The sequence below is a fragment of the Crassostrea angulata genome, unplaced genomic scaffold (genome assembly GCF_025612915.1).
Source record: "Crassostrea angulata isolate pt1a10 unplaced genomic scaffold, ASM2561291v2 HiC_scaffold_207, whole genome shotgun sequence".
NCBI lineage: Eukaryota > Metazoa > Mollusca > Bivalvia > Ostreida > Ostreidae > Magallana > Magallana angulata.
In genome coordinates this window covers 56211-72867 of record NW_026441760.1, presented here as the reverse complement: position 1 = coordinate 72867, position 16657 = coordinate 56211, and the positions used below count along the sequence as shown (strand labels likewise).

Sequence of the window (16657 nt, the reverse complement as noted above, 5' to 3'; positions counted from 1 at the left end):
GTATAAGGTTAAGGTCATAGCAGAATTATATATATAACATCCTGTCTGGGGCACATTTTCTCTCCCTTTGGTCCAATCTGGCTGATACTCACAGAGTGTCTCCATGGTTATATGATGTGCAGTGACCTTGAATGAAATTCATAGGTAAATGGTGAAGATCATATCGGATCATGCAAAAATCCTTTTTTCAGAGCTTATATACTTTCGACTAACCCCTATTTGGCTAAGACTTCACATAAGCAGAGCTTTTGAGTAAAGGGTGTGTAATGACCTTGAACCTATTTTCAAGGTAAACTGTGAAGGTCATAGCAGAATTATATAAAAAAAATCCTTGTCCGGAGTATATCTTCTCTCCCTTTGCTCCAATCAGGCTCATACTTCACCCACATGATGCCTCTGATCAAAGGATTTGCAATGACCTCGAATGATATTTGTAGATCAAGTGTCAAGGTCATATCAGATCACACAAAAATCAATATATTTTAAGAGCATACATATACTCTCTTTTAAGCCCCTATTTGGCTAATATTTTACCTAAACAGAGCTTATTGGTTAATGGCGTACAATGATCTTGAACCAAGTCAATGTGAAGGTCATAGCAGATCTTTTTAAAATTAGTTTTAGACTGTAGATTATTTCCAAGATATGCTTAATCTTGGTCAGATTGCACACAAATGCCTGTATGTTAGGGGGAATGAAATTGATCTAGAAGTTCTATGTCAGCTGGAAAAAATTCAATTTATAGGTCAAGGTCAAAGCAAAATTCTCTTAAATAACATCAGCGGGGCCCTTTGAAATGTTCACCATTTCAGTGTTGTCTGGTTCATTGTAATTTTACATAGAAAATATTCACAGAGGTATAAAAAAGAAAAACTATACATCAATAAGTTTCTGACAATTGATGATGCAACAAGCACACAGTACAAAAGGTCAACCCTTTGAAAAGCAATGAAGTGGAAAAGTTGCTCAGAATTATGTTTTAAACAAAATTTTTGGTTGCTGACCCTGTTCAGGAGTTTAAGGGTTCGGCCCCTAAAACACAGTGTTTCAGATATAACTTGAACGGTCAACAATTCTTGAACACTTGTTGAACAAAATATCTTTATATTTACGAGATCTTTTATTTGATATCAAAAATATGACTGGTCCCGCAAGTTAGGGGCTAGGAAGGTTCAAAAGCTTAACTTTGTCCGGAGCAATATTTTGTCATTAATCATAAATGCTGTAAGAGCTTATCAACCTCAATTTAAAACTGAAATCAATTTCTAATTCGGACATTTGAATGCGGGATATAAACATTGCATTGCATTCTGGATTAAGAAAATAGATATTAGTTCAAGGTAAAGTTAACTTGTACCTTGAATGTAGTTTATATCAATTTGTTAAGTCGTACTTAAACACATTCGGATTTTTTGTTAAGTCGTTCTTGAAATGGTTAAGGTTTTTTGTTAATTCATTCTTAATACCATTCGGGTATTGTTGAGTCATATCAAGAATCATTCGATTTTTTTTTTTATCTTTTTGTACTTAAGTTACTTTTGTTACTAGATGAAGAACTCTGCATCTTAGAGGTACTTCTAGCGTTACTTTCGACATTAAAGGAAAACCCACACGTTGCTTTGCAACGAGCTTTGCTCTAGTTATTATTCTTTTTTTTTCTTACAAATTTTGTGCAGGCGATTTCTCAGAGATGGGACGATCGATTTCTCTCAAATTTTCAGGACTAGAGCCTCGTTATCTTAAATTTATACCGCTGAAAAAGATTTTGAAAATTCACTTCCGGTCGGAAGTTATCGTCCGTTTACGATTTTAGAAGATCAATTTTGTCTGTCAGGTTTTCCTAAAAACGAGTAAAGATACAGGGCTGAGAATTTCAGAGATGATAGATATATCGATTTCCTGATGCACCTCGGTCATAAGAATGTCCGCCGTCACTTCCGGTCGTCACCGGAAGGATTTTTGAAAAATTGAATTTTTCGACTTTTTTGTATTTTGATATTTTTCTTTGAATTTTTTACACCTTATAGAGATCCTCTTACTAATTCAGAATATGTATTTTGTTTTAAAATCGATCGAGGCATTCTCGAGAAATTAAGCGTCAAAGTCCTGAAGCGAGAGTCCGAGTAGCTCAGTTGATTAAGTCGGTGACATGGCCCAGGCGACCCGGGTTCAAGCCCCGAGTGCTGCCATTTTTTTTTTCTATTTTTCGCTTAAATCTACGATTTTATCTTTGAATTGATAAGTTTAATCTAATCTATTCAAAAATCGGACAGAAGACCAACTCGTTGCTCGCAACGAGATTGAATCTAGTAATTATTCTTTTTTTTTCCTACCGATTTTGTGCAGACGATTTCTCAGAGATATTGTGACAATCACTGTTCATATCGAACACACCCGATTTTATTTTTCCCATAATTCTTTGCAACGTGCTTGGCCGACGCTAACAATAGGCGCTAAGTGATACCCGGCCAAGCTGTCCAGCAATAAAGACGTGCTTAGTGTGTGAAGGGGGTATCGTGTTAGAAGCCTGTGTGGCATGTTTTAGTTTCACAAGTTCAGCATTTGACGCGGACACGGATAGCTGACCGTGGTAAGTATTTATTTAGTTTGGTGTAGTTTATTTGTAAATTTTTGCCTTTTTATTAGTATTACGCAGTCGTCCTATAAAGTCACCTTGACCATTGTTCACTGTAGAGTTACCTGTGTGTTCACTGATGTGTGACTTTAGCGAGAGTGTTTAAATGGAATTCGTCTTTTTCTATAGTACAGTTTTTGCTATTGCTGTATAAAGAAACGGTGATTTAAAGGGCTATTTTCTATGCGTTATTTTATTTTACAATTTATTGTCACTTTTTCCACTTAACTACTTGGGCGGAAGTGCGTCACCGGAAGTCTCAGACGCCATATTGTTTACTGTAAACAAATAACTTAGTTACCATATACTTACAATATTTTGAGATGTTGCCTTTAATATAATACTATTTATACATTATCATAGTTTGATACTATCAGTGAGATACTTATATGATGTATTATACAATATTGTTTTTATTATGATGTTATGGTGTCACTTGTACACTTATTGTAGTGTCATATTGTTGATGTTGATGATGGTGATGTCGATGATGATGGTGTAGATGATGTCGTTCATGGTGAAGTCGATGACGATGCGATGTTCATGTTGATGACGACGATGATGTTATGGTGATGATGACGACGACGATGATGATGGTCATGTCGATGAAGATGATGTAGATGATGTAGATGATGTCTATTATGATTATGGTGTTGTAGGCGATGGTGTTGACGATAGTGTCGATGATTATGATGGCGATGGTGATGATGATGATTGTGGTGACGAAACTACTCTAGTTGTGGTTGTCCGTAGTTGGTCCAGGACTACAGCCCCGGAGATTCGGACACTCTTCTAATTTATTTTTTGGTCATTTGTATAAACATCATATTTTTTCTTGTTGAGTGAAAGGTGTGTGAGTGTTTGTGTGGTTTAGTGTTTATATTTCTATCTTTTCTTTCTTTCTCTTATTTTTTTTGTTATTAAATTTTGTTAAATTTAAGATGTCTTGTTGTTGTTTGGAGTAGCCTCCGCTCATCCCGTTACAATTGGTGGCAGCGGTGGGATGAGTTGACTCCTCCAGATACTACAAGATATCTTTATAAGTGAACAGTTGCCAAGGTTTATTTTATTTTTCATTTTTTGATCTTTTTTGTAGTACATGTAAGAGCAAGTGTAGGTCGTTGTTTCCTTTTCCCTTGGTGAGTACATTACGTTAGGCAGATTGTTTTGTTAAAAGTTGAGAAGTTAGTCCCTTTATGAGATAATTTTGAGGTAAGTTGGTCTGTCAGTCAATGCACCATGTCTACTGTCAAGGAGATGCTGGAGCTACTTGAAGTGGGGACCAAGATGGGGATGAAGGATGAAGACCTTCAACAATTCGTGAAGGACGAACAGGCCAGAATGCGGGACGAACGTGAGAAACATAGAGTCGAGAGACAGGAGGAGAGAGACCGCGACTTCAAACTACAGATGGAGGAGAAAGACCGCGACTTCAAACTACAGATGGAGAAAGAGCGCGCCGCAAGAGAACATGATGAGCGAGAGCACGCCCGATTGATAGAAGAAAAGAGACATCAGCAAAAACTAGAAGAACTGGAACTTGATCACAAACTGCAACTCAAAAGAATCTCACATGAATCCGAGTGTTGTGACTAAAGAGGAGAAAGAAACTTCTCAAGTGATAAAAGGACCAAAACTTCCTCCGTTTGAGGATTCGAAAGACAACATTGACGCGTACATTTAAAGATTTGAGATATACGCAACAACGCAGAAATGGAATAAAGACACGTGGGGGACTCATCTTAGCGCATTACTCAAAGGAAAGGCACTGGATGTGTTCGCAAGACTCTCACCCGAAACAGCACTTGATTTCAACGAGTTGAAGAACGCCCTGTTGAAACGATTTGACATGACGGAGGACGGTTTCCGCAAGAAGTTCCGATTTTCAAAACCAGACGGAAGTGAAACTTTTATGCAATTTTCTACCAGACTGGACAGTTACCTTGAGCGGTGGATTCAGCTGTCTAAGACTAACAAGACATTCGATGATCTGAAGGACTTGTTCTTACGTGAACAGTTTTTATTGTGTTGCTCGAAAGAACTTGCCTTATTCCTAAAGGAGAGGATTCCTACTTCGATCCAAGACATGGCGCGATACGCGGACCAGTTTGCTGAGGCCAGAACAGTGACATCCTCTTCACTTACGCAAAAACCGCTCTTTGACAGACGACAGCAGTCCGATAGACAACCGCCGTACAAAGATTCCGTGCAACAAAACCAATCTGGAAATGCAGTGAAGTGTTATGAGTGCGGACGACAAGGACATAAAGCCTTTAACTGCAACTTCCGCAAAAGTCCGAATAACAGGCCGTTTAATTCGAGCGAGAAACAAGAAACAACACCGAAACATACTTACCCTAGTGATTTTCAACGTGGGTCGTACAATAATGGGAACCATGGATATCCAGGACGCGGTAGAGGTCGCCAAGGAGCCGCGAGTGTCGTCGAGAAACATGGAAACTTACCGTGTGTTGGTGATTCGGTTGCTTTCTGTGAAACGGAAATGCCAGTTGTGAAAGGATGTGTTGGCAATAAACTAGTGACTGTGCTAAGAGACACAGGTTGTAGTGGTGCCGTTATTCGTAGAGAACTGGTAAACGATGATCAACTAACAGGGACATCTCAACGATGCAAGTTAGCAGACGGTCGTATTATTGATTCAGATGTGGCTAGAATTGATGTCGATACTCCTTACTTTACCGGAAGTGTTGATGCTTGGTGCTTTGATTCGCCTTCGTACGATCTTATTCTTGGTAATATTCGTGGAGTAAGGAAACCACATGAACCAAATCCAGCCTGGATTCATTCCGTTGAAAACATAGCAGCTGTTGAAACGCGTGCGCAACTGAAAAAGAAACAGTCTCCATACAAACCATTGAAAGTACCGGAAGCAATACGGGATGTATCGCCGGAGGATATCTTACAAGAACAACGAAACGACGAGACACTGAAAAAGTTATGGAGCTTAGCTGAGAGTGGACAGCTTAAACATTTCAGTGACGGCGGATTTTCAAAAATGTGTGAACGGAAGCAAATGTTGTTCAGAGAATTTTGCAGTCCCAAAGTGTCCAATGGAAAACTTTTCCGACAGTTAATCGTTCCCCGGAAATACAGAACTATCGTTATGAAGATAGGACATGAAACGCTGATGGGTGGTCATCTGGGATCAAAGAAAACAACCGACAGAGTAGTGTCCGAATTTTACTGGCCAGGAATTCAGTCAGACATTAGACGGTTTTGCAGATCATGTGACGTGTGTCAGCGGACTATTCCGAAAGGAAAAGTACCTGCAGTACCGTTAGGACATATGGACTACAAGATCGATATGGGAGGCAAGCTGAAAACTTTCCACGCAAATCTTCTTAAGAAGTATGTTGAACGAGATACATTGAACTGTGGTGTTTTGTCAACATGTGCAATTTCACTCATAGACTTTAGTGACCTAGATGATGATGAACAACAGGACTCTATTCTTATGCCACCTGTTACTCAAACCGAAACAGCAAAGGACATAAAGTTTGCAGACAGACTAACACCAGATCAGTTGGAAACTGCTAAATCACTGTGTGATTCGTTCTCAGATGTATTTACGGATATACCTGGAATGACGAACTTAGTGGAGCATAAGATTGTTGTGACATCGTCTGAACCTGTGCGTGTGAAACCATATCCAATTCCGTTCAGTACAGAGAAAACAATTACAGAAGAAGTTCAGAAAATGCTACAGTTGAATGTGATTGAGCCATCATCTTCCCCTTATTCAGCTCCAGTTGTCATAGCTCGGAAGAAAGATGGAACGAATCGATTTTGCATTGATTATAGACGACTGAACTGTGCTACGGTATTTGATGCAGAACCAATGCCCAGTCCAGAAAGCATATTTTCCAAAATGACCGGAAAGAAGTTTGTGTCAAAGATAGACTTAAGCAAAGGATACTGGCAAGTACCGATGGCTGACGAGAGTAAGCCGCTTACAGCCTTTTCCACACCATCCGGATTGTACCAATTCAGGACAATGCCGTTTGGTCTTGTAAACGCGCCGGCAACATTTAGTCGTATGATGAGAAAACTACTTCAAGGTATGAACGGCGTAGAAAACTTTATCGATGATGTCATTGTTTTTACAGATACCTTTGAAGAACATCTACACATACTGAAGACTGTGTTCGAACGACTCAGAGATGCGGGACTTGCGGCCAGACCGACAAAATGTTTCATCGGATTTGACAAGATTGACTGTTTGGGACATATGGTGGGCAACAAGTGTCTAGAACCAGAACAGGACAAGATTGATGCAGTCAGAAATGCGCCAATACCACAAACCAAGAAACAGGTTCGTGCCTTCCTAGGCTTAGCAGGATTCTACAGAAAGTTTATTCCGAATTTCTCTGCGATAGCCATTCCACTTTCTGATCTTACGAAGAAGGGCCAACCAAATAAAGTTATTTGGACTGAAAGTCAGCAACGAGCTTTTGATACATTGAAACACATGTTATCAGAAAGGCCAATATTGAAGTTGCCAGAATTTAATGAAACCTTCATTTTACGCACGGACGCTGCAGATGATGGGATAGGTGCTGTGCTGTTACAGATGGAGGATGACGAGAAACTACCCGTAGCGTACGCCAGTAGGAAACTTCAACCAAGAGAAAAGGCATACGCTGTTATCGAGAAGGAGTGTTTGGCGGTAGTGTGGGGAATACAGAAGTTCCACCTGTACCTTTATGGACGCGAGTTTCTACTTGAAACTGATCACCAACCCCTGACCTACCTTAACAAAGCAAAGACAGAGAACTCCAGACTGATGCGTTGGGCTTTGCAGCTTCAGCCATACCGCTTTAGGATCATTGCAATCAAAGGAAGCGACAATGTGGGTGCGGATTACCTGAGTCGTCAGTGAGATGTATAGTAGACAGTACAGGTATGTATATAGGTTTTATTGTAAATACGTGAGAATTTTCAAAGTTCAGTGATTGTTTATTTGAAATTGCAGGACAATTTTTTAAGGGGGGAGGTGTGTGACAATCACTGTTCATATCGAACACACCCGATTTTATTTTTCCCATAATTCTTTGCAACGTGCTTGGCCGACGCTAACAATAGGCGCTAAGTGATACCCGGCCAAGCTGTCCAGCAATAAAGACGTGCTTAGTGTGTGAAGGGGGTATCGTGTTAGAAGCCTGTGTGGCATGTTTTAGTTTCACAAGTTCAGCATTTGACGCGGACACGGATAGCTGACCGTGGTAAGTATTTATTTAGTTTGGTGTAGTTTATTTGTAAATTTTTGCCTTTTTATTAGTATTACGCAGTCGTCCTATAAAGTCACCTTGACCATTGTTCACTGTAGAGTTACCTGTGTGTTCACTGATGTGTGACTTTAGCGAGAGTGTTTAAATGGAATTCGTCTTTTTCTATAGTACAGTTTTTGCTATTGCTGTATAAAGAAACGGTGATTTAAAGGGCTATTTTCTATGCGTTATTTTATTTTACAATTTATTGTCACTTTTTCCACTTAACTACTTGGGCGGAAGTGCGTCACCGGAAGTCTCAGACGCCATATTGTTTACTGTAAACAAATAACTTAGTTACCATATACTTACAATATTTTGAGATGTTGCCTTTAATATAATACTATTTATACATTATCATAGTTTGATACTATCAGTGAGATACTTATATGATGTATTATACAATATTGTTTTTATTATGATGTTATGGTGTCACTTGTACACTTATTGTAGTGTCATATTGTTGATGTTGATGATGGTGATGTCGATGATGATGGTGTAGATGATGTCGTTCATGGTGAAGTCGATGACGATGCGATGTTCATGTTGATGACGACGATGATGTTATGGTGATGATGACGACGACGATGATGATGGTCATGTCGATGAAGATGATGTAGATGATGTAGATGATGTCTATTATGATTATGGTGTTGTAGGCGATGGTGTTGACGATAGTGTCGATGATTATGATGGCGATGGTGATGATGATGATTGTGGTGACGAAACTACTCTAGTTGTGGTTGTCCGTAGTTGGTCCAGGACTACAGCCCCGGAGATTCGGACACTCTTCTAATTTATTTTTTTTTTTTTTTTTTATTTATGTTTTTTATTCATGACTTTCACAGCTTTCTTACATAATACCTTTCTTTTGGAATCTCAACATTTTTTTTACATACAATATACAAGCAAGAATAGATATATAATAGTTCACAATGGTGTGAAAGTTTGTTTTTTATGTTTTTAGTGGGGGTGAGAAAGGACAGAAAACATTGAGTGAAATAATATGCATATAAACACAAACAAAAGAAACAAAAGAGGAAAAGCAAATAAAAAATATAACATGCACACCAACTTATAAATTGACAGCTCTAAATTTAAGGATTTTCCAATATGTGATTATAATATACACAAACACCAGCATGAACATAATATTTAGCACGTACATGTACATATATTTATTTATGAGAGAAAAGAAGGCGGAGAGAAAAAAGCTGACGGGGCAATGGTTGCTTTGCAGCATAGCTGTCTATCAGGGTTTGCTTATCAAAAAGATTTATTTAGATATTTTAAAAAAGCATCATACATTCTTTTAACAAATAGTTGGGGATATAGTAAAGACTTGCTAAATTCTTTCAATAATATTCTCCAAGTGTCTCTCAAATTTTTCAAATTCACAGTTCTTTAAAAGTAAATATTTTTCCACAAGAAGCCTGTTTTCAATTTTCCTTTTGAGTTCCAACACATTTAAAGTTGGGTAAGTTTTAAGTCTACAAGTGAAAATATACTGTTTTACAATATAACTTAAAAGGTTTTGTATTCTATACATATGGTAGTTTTTGTATTTACCAAAAAGTATACTTTGCTTATCAAACATTAGGGACACCCTGTAGTTTCTTAAAAATAACTCTTCAATGTCACTCCATAGTTCTTTTACAAATGGGCATTCCACAAAAAGATGGCCGATTGTTTCAGAATCTTGTTTACAAAAAGAACATTTAGGGGATTCAATAAGTTTAAGCTTATGCAAGTAATAATTTGTTGGTAATATCCTGTGTAAAATTTGGAATTGTAACCAATGGAATTTAGATTCTTGGGTTGTCTTAAAAGGAAGTTCAAATATTTTATACCAATCATTCTCATTAAATATTGTGTCATTCTCTTCCCATTTTAATATTGCTTTATTTTGGACCCTCTTTTCCCTTATCAATATATTATACATATCTTTACATCCTTTTCTATTTTTGTAGAATATGGATAATGTGTTTGGGATATATGGTCCAACTGTTGGTTTAATTTCTTTTATATTGCATTCACCTATTCGTTTTAATATACTCTTTTTTAGACCATTATATTCAACAAAGTTAGTCTTAATACCAAGTTCAATTAAAGATTCAAAACTTCTAAAGTCACCATCTATATCAAAAAGGTCAATGATGCAAACAAAACCAGCATTAAAAAAACTTCTCAAAAATATACTTTCCTTGTTTATCTTTACCCTTGGGTTATACCATATGTGTTCAAAAAGTGGATTGGTGTTTTGGGAGATTGTCTCACTTATTTTTATGTAACTTAGGAACACCTCTGACCAAAATTTGTTACCTATACTTTTACTGTGTTTAAGTACATAATCCGAGCCCTTTATCCATAAGTTATTTATTTTTATTTTCATTTGAGCTTCTAATAAATTAATCCACTTGGATTTTGATGTGAGGAGTCTACGAATCCAACTTGATTTCAAAGCAAGTGTAAAATCAGAGTAATCAATCATTTTCAATCCCCCCAGTCTATAATCTTGGATGACAATATTTTTTTTTATTTTGTGGACTTTGCCACCCCATAGGAAATAATATAGTTCTTTATCAATTTCCTTTAACATTTCATTGTTGGGGTTTGGTAAGGTAAGAATAAGGTGGTTAAATTTTGGAATAATTAAATTTTTCAAAACCACTAATCGTCCAAAAGGTGTTAGTTTTCTGCGTTTCCATTGTTTCAAAGTACTTTGAATTTTTTGAAATATTGGGTTGTAATTTAAATCAATCATTTCAGTAAGATTTATGGAGAATTTAATTCCTAACAAGTCAAAAGTGTTATTTCCCCATTCTAACTTCCATCTTGAATGATGAAAAACCTCTTTAGAAAATTTTTTGCTCCCAATCCAAACAAGTTTTGTTTTAGAAAAATTTATTTTTAGTCCTGATAAGTCAGCAAAAAAATCTAGTTCTCTTAGAATTCCATCTAATGATTCTGGGGATCCATCTGAAAACAGAGTAGTATCATCTGCATACTGTGAAAGTTTATATTCTTCTCCTTCTATAATTATACCTTTAATATCTTTGTTATTTCTTATAAGAATCCCTAAAACTTCTGCACATAAAAGAAAAAGATATGGTGAAATTGGGTCACCCTGTCTACAGCCCCTTTGAGGGTAAAAATAATCTGACGCTATCCCATTTTGAATAACACATGACTTGATTCCACTATAGAAAGTTTTTACCCAATCTTTAATTGAATCACCAAAATTAAATAGATCAAGGGTCTGGTAAATAAATCTCCAAGATATGGAATCAAATGCTTTTTCAAAGTCTATCAACATTAATAATCCAGGTATTTGGTTTTGTTCAGTATAGTTCATTAAATCATACACTAGTCTAATATTTTCTCCTATGAATCTCCCCTTTAAAAATCCTGTTTGGTCACTACTGATTAGTTTGTCTAAGACTTTTTTTAATCGTTCAGCTATACATCCAGAGGCTAATTTATAGACAACATTTAATAGACTTATTGGGCGCCAATTTTTTAAATATTGCTTAGGTTTTCCTTCTTTGGGAATACAGGTAATAATTCCTAATTTATTAGTTTCTGAAAAGTTTAACAATTCATATGAGTTATTTATTGCCCGTGTTATAAAGGAACCCAAGTCTTTCCAAAAAAATTTAAAAAACTCGCTAGAGAAACCATCCGGTCCAGGACTTTTATCATTCTTCATTTTTTTAAGAAAGTTTAATACTTCTGTTTTAATTAATGGGCCTTCAATGCATTGCAATTCCTTAGTATCTAATTTTGGAAAGTCAAACTGATTTATTTTTTCTTTAACAAAATTTTCTCCAGCTTCCTGTGTTTTTTTACTATACAGCTTCTCATAGAAGTTTTTTGTTTCATTTAAAATTTCATCTTGGTCATATATTATTGTTTCGTCTTCTTGCACTAGTTTTGGTATTTGCTTATTGATAAAGTTTTTAGATTCTAAAGAAGTAAAGTACTTAGAAGGCTTTTCACCTTCCTCTATCCATTTGCTTCTTGACCGTAAACACTGTCCTTTAAGCCTTTCTTTTCTAATATTCTCAAGTTCATTTTGTTTACTGGTAATATCAGGCAAGGATTGTTCTCCTAAGTTTTGTTCCAGAATTAGTATTTCTTTTTCTAATTGTGATTCTCGCTTACTTGCATTTTTCTTCTTAAAAGTAGAGTATGAGATTGTTTTTCCTCTTATTTCCATTAACAAGATGTCTAGAAATATTTGGTCATTTATTGTAAAAGATATTATGTCATTGTCTATCTCTGGGATTAATTCTCTATTATAGACTAAACAGGCATATTGTAGCTTAACCTCGCAAATCTTTTCCTTAATTAGTTTAACATAATCCTTGTCTGTTAGTAGTGAATTATTAAATTTCCAAAAACCTTTACCCCTCTTAAATTCATTTGTTTTAAAAATTAATACTACTGGTGAATGGTCTGATCGATAACTATTTTCAAACTTTATTTGTGGAGCCAGAGATAAAAAAGATTGTGAGATCAAAAAAAAATCAAGTCTTCCCTGTTTAATTGGGTTTCTCTTTCTCCAGGTGTATCTTCTTAATGTGGGAGTATTTTCTCTAAAAATATCAATTAAGTCAAGAGTCTCCATGAGTTTATGAACTTCTACTTGTGCCTTAGGATTATTTATTCTTTTATAGTTCATTGTATCTAGGTCTTGATTCAATACTAAGTTAAAATCCCCACCTATTATAACATATTGGCCTGAGTAAATTTCTTCTATCTTTCCTAACAATTGGGAATAAAACTCTGGGGTATCAGAATTTGGGCCATATAAGTTGACTAGTAAAAATTGTAGGTTGTCGATTGTAGCCTCTAAAATAAGATAATTTCCATTTTCATCTCTGTAATTTTTATGTACTTTAACTTCACAATTATCATTAAAGAGAATTGCAATTCCCCTTGAATTTGACTTATATGAACTAAAAAAGACCTCATGACCCCACATTGTTTCTATATAATTTTCTTCTTCAGTTGTAAAATGTGTATCTTGAATAAAATAAACATTATATTTTTTCAGTTTTAAATTCATTAAAACATCTTGACACTTTCTTTTATCCCCTAGTCCTTGACAATTTACAGAGATGATTTTCAGTTGGTTGGTCATATAATCATCTGTTAATTTAACCATTGTCAAACACAAAATACATAACAAATATCATGCCCCGATAGAGAGAAGAGAGGGATATTATGTTCCCTATTGAAAATAAAAGGCTGTGCATATTAGAAAAGGTACATATTGCGCAGACTGGCAAATGCATGGTAGTTTATTTTAACTAGTTTTTAACATGACCCTGTACTTGGTTATACACATATATGAAAAAAGATTGTAATATAAGCTTTAAAATAGGGACGTTTGAAGAGACAGCAGTGCTTATCCTCATGTACAGTTATGTTTAGAAGTTAATTGTGAGGATGTAATTCAATTGGAGAATTACTTATTATTTGTAAAATTAAACGCATAATTACATCCTCCCGACTCATGTACATAAGCATGTAATAAAGAACAAAATCACGTCTAAAAGTAACACTTACTCTTTAAAGGATAACGCACGCATATCTCTCAGGTGTTGTCAAAGTGTTGTGACTTTATATAAAAACAAAAAAGGGGGGAAAACGGAAAAGAACAGAGAAAAGATTCAATCTCTGATTCCCAGCTGTTAAACCGGATACGACTCTGCTGATAATAAATATAAAACCCGAATTGTACACTGAGAAATTCCGGCGTAACATACACAATGAAAGAAAATTGGCGGACGATAGCGCATTATTAATAACACTTTAAACAGAATAAAATAGGGAAAAATGCAGAAAAAAATGGAAAAATCATAGAAAATTTACAAATCAGGTAGATTGAAGGTAATCATGAAAAAGGTCATACAATTGTGAGAACAATAAAGTAAAAAAAAGTCTCTTTTTAAATATATATATTATATATCCATAAGAGGAAAATGGTCATTAAGTTACACAGGGAAATACCGTATTTTGTTCTTCGCCACCACTATTGTTTACCCGGAGTCAGTATTGATGTTTTTCACTGCGCTCAATCCGACATCCTTTATATGAACGAATCTGCGCGCACCTATTTTGCTTCCATACCATCTTGATACTACGACAGTTACATTTAGATGTTCATTATCGACAAGGGATCTCAGCAAGGCTCTCCCTGCCCCATGTTCTCCGTCGTCGTCCGCCCCCTCGTGAATGGTTCCGTCGTTGCTCTTAAATCGATAGGCAAACACATTGTGGCTCGCACTTGACACTGTAGGGACACGCATGATATCGATGAGGGCTCCTCTGACCTGCTTGAGAGATTCGGTCGGTGTAGCGTGGGCGGTGAACCGATTACCGTTGTCCTCTATTTGTTTACCCGCAGAGATTGGACTTTTGATTTCTTCACCTGAGATGACCTCGTCAGCGGATGGACGTTGGCCCAGTTTGTCTCTGTATATGTTGCCGCTCCTTGTAAAAACCAACTTGTCTCCCTTGATTTTCGTGTCCACATTTTTGGCAGCGTACTTCTGTTGTATATCAAACAGTTTCCTGCGTTTTTCCCTCAGCTCCTCTGGCTGGTGGCTGGCTATTCTGATGGGCGACTTTTTACTGCGGAGTACCGGGATCTTCCTCATCACCATATCTTTGTAAATTTTGTCAGCAAACTGGATACACACCGGTCTAGGAAATTTTCTTCTTGCGTCTCTGTCACCCATTCTATATAGGGCCTTAATATGCATGTTTCCAACAGACTCCTTATCCATTTCCAGTTCCTTTTCAAAAACGTTTTGTATTATTTTTGCCAGGTTTTCGTCGTTCCCTCTTTCCGGATCATGTTCATTAATTCCGTTAATGATAATGTTATTTTCAAGAGAACGGGCTTTTAGTTCTAGGATCTGTTTTTCTTGGGAATTGACACGGAATTCCAGTTTGATCACATAGTCTCTTAGTCTACTTAGCTCCCGTAGCATTTTCTCTTGATTACTTCCGAGTTCCGTAACGGTATATAAGGTGTCATTCGCTTGTTCCTGCACCAATTCCACCTGTTCTTGCATTCCATGCTTACCTCGGATATAATTTATTTTTTGGTCATTTGTATAAACATCATATTTTTTCTTGTTGAGTGAAAGGTGTGTGAGTGTTTGTGTGGTTTAGTGTTTATATTTCTATCTTTTCTTTCTTTCTCTTATTTTTTTTGTTATTAAATTTTGTTAAATTTAAGATGTCTTGTTGTTGTTTGGAGTAGCCTCCGCTCATCCCGTTACAGATATCTCGATCGATTTCATTCAAATTTTCAATATAAACGTGCTTTTATCTAAAGCTGATATATATTTTTTTTATTTAAAAAAAAACACTTCCGATCAGAAGTTATCGTCCGTTTACGATTTTAAAAAGTCAATTTTGTCTGTCGGGTTTCTCAAAAACGAGTAAAGATAAAAGTCTGAAATATTCAGAGATGATAGATCTACCGTTTTTCTAATGTACCTCGGTCAAGAGAATGTCCGCCGTCACTTCCGGTCGTCACCGGAACGAAATTTCAAAAATTGAATTTTTCGACTTTTTTTTTTTTAATATTCTCTTTTGAAATTTTTACTTCTTATAGTGACCCTTTTACTGATTCATAATATGTAATTTGTTTTAAAATCGATCAAGGCATTCTCGAGAAATTAAGCGTCGAAGTTCTGAAGCGGAGTCCGAGTACCTCAGTCGATAGAGTTGTGGACATGGCCCAGGCGACCCGGGTTCAAGCCTCGAGTGCCGCAAAAGATTTTTCTCTTTTTTTCGCTTAGATCTACGATTTTATCTTTGAATTGATAAGTTTAATCTAATCTATTCAAAAAACGGACGGAAGACCCACTGGTTGCTCGCAACAAGATCGAATCTAGTTTTTCTTCTTTCTCTTCTAGACGTTTCTTTAAACTGTAATATCTCACTTGTTTGTCATTAGATTTAATTCAAATTTTCAGGATTTATTGGAAATGACAATTGCTTACTATAGCACAAAAAAGTTGTGAAATCGCCACTTCCGGTTTTGAGTTATTACCCTTTGAATATTTTTTTTGTGGGTCTCGTGTACCTGCAAAGGCTCAGAGTTGATCCGTAGCAAGTAGTTTTAGTTTACAAATCTTTAATGTAGACATCTTGAACGTTGTCCTCCTAGTTTTACATGTTTGATTAACCCACGTATACTTCATAAAAAATCACATCGAAATTTATGTTTCAAAAAATGTTTAATTTTGCTAATATCTTTGCTCAATAACTTTTTAGGTGTAAATTTTTTCTAGACACATATATTAAGAGCTTTCATTTGATACCATAAAAAAGGGCTAGTCCCTAGAATGAGGGGTCTAGATCCCTTAAAAGTCTTTGCTCCATAACTCTAAAACGGTAAATTTTTCGATATTGGCGTCACTGCAAAAAATGTTACTTGTGACTTTATTGATCTCATAAAATTGTTTTTGTGTTTGGGTATTGCATAATGTGAGGGAAAAAGTAATAGGTGTTGACCAGTACTCGCGGCAATTTGGCCAAGTTAACGAAACTCTCCCTCGCCCGCGGCCGAGAAAATCGGTCACCATGGTCGCGGCTGGGCTACCTTGCAGTCAGCGGTTATCTAATACACGAGAGTTGCGTCTCTCATATACGTGAACGCGTGATAAGGTACATGTAGAAGAACACGAGCCGACCGTGGATCGCTTGT

The 16657-nt window shown here is 36.3% G+C and overlaps 3 protein-coding genes across 3 annotated transcripts; 2 read left to right on the top strand and 1 right to left on the bottom strand.

Annotated features, from left to right (window-relative positions):
• The first annotated feature begins 2398 nt into the window (after positions 1-2398).
• Positions 2399-4231, top strand: LOC128169768 (zinc finger CCCH domain-containing protein 13-like). The gene is made up of 2 exons (XM_052835849.1): positions 2399-2590; positions 3138-4231. The coding sequence occupies exon 2, from the start codon at positions 3875-3877 to the stop codon at positions 4229-4231; it is 357 nt and encodes a 118-aa protein (XP_052691809.1). The 5' UTR covers positions 2399-2590; positions 3138-3874.
• A 69-nt stretch (positions 4232-4300) lies between these two features.
• Positions 4301-8392, top strand: LOC128169769 (uncharacterized). The gene is made up of 2 exons (XM_052835850.1): positions 4301-7878; positions 8377-8392. Exon 1 carries the CDS (start codon positions 4485-4487, stop codon positions 7533-7535), a length of 3051 nt encoding a protein of 1016 aa, XP_052691810.1. The 5' UTR covers positions 4301-4484; the 3' UTR covers positions 7536-7878; positions 8377-8392.
• A 3504-nt stretch (positions 8393-11896) lies between these two features.
• On the bottom strand, positions 11897-14927 carry LOC128169767 (uncharacterized). The gene has a single exon (XM_052835847.1). The coding sequence runs from the start codon at positions 14925-14927 to the stop codon at positions 13971-13973; it is 957 nt and encodes a 318-aa protein (XP_052691807.1). The 3' UTR covers positions 11897-13970.
• Between the last annotated feature and the right edge of the window lie 1730 nt (positions 14928-16657).

What these genes read in the sequence shown, in the direction of transcription:
- LOC128169767 (XM_052835847.1), bottom strand. Translation starts at nt 14,927, where the DNA reads ATGCTACGGGAGCTAAGTAGACTAAGAGACTATGTGATCAAACTGGAA.
- LOC128169769 (XM_052835850.1), top strand. Translation starts at nt 4,485, where the DNA reads ATGACGGAGGACGGTTTCCGCAAGAAGTTCCGATTTTCAAAACCAGAC.
- LOC128169768 (XM_052835849.1), top strand. Translation starts at nt 3,875, where the DNA reads ATGTCTACTGTCAAGGAGATGCTGGAGCTACTTGAAGTGGGGACCAAG.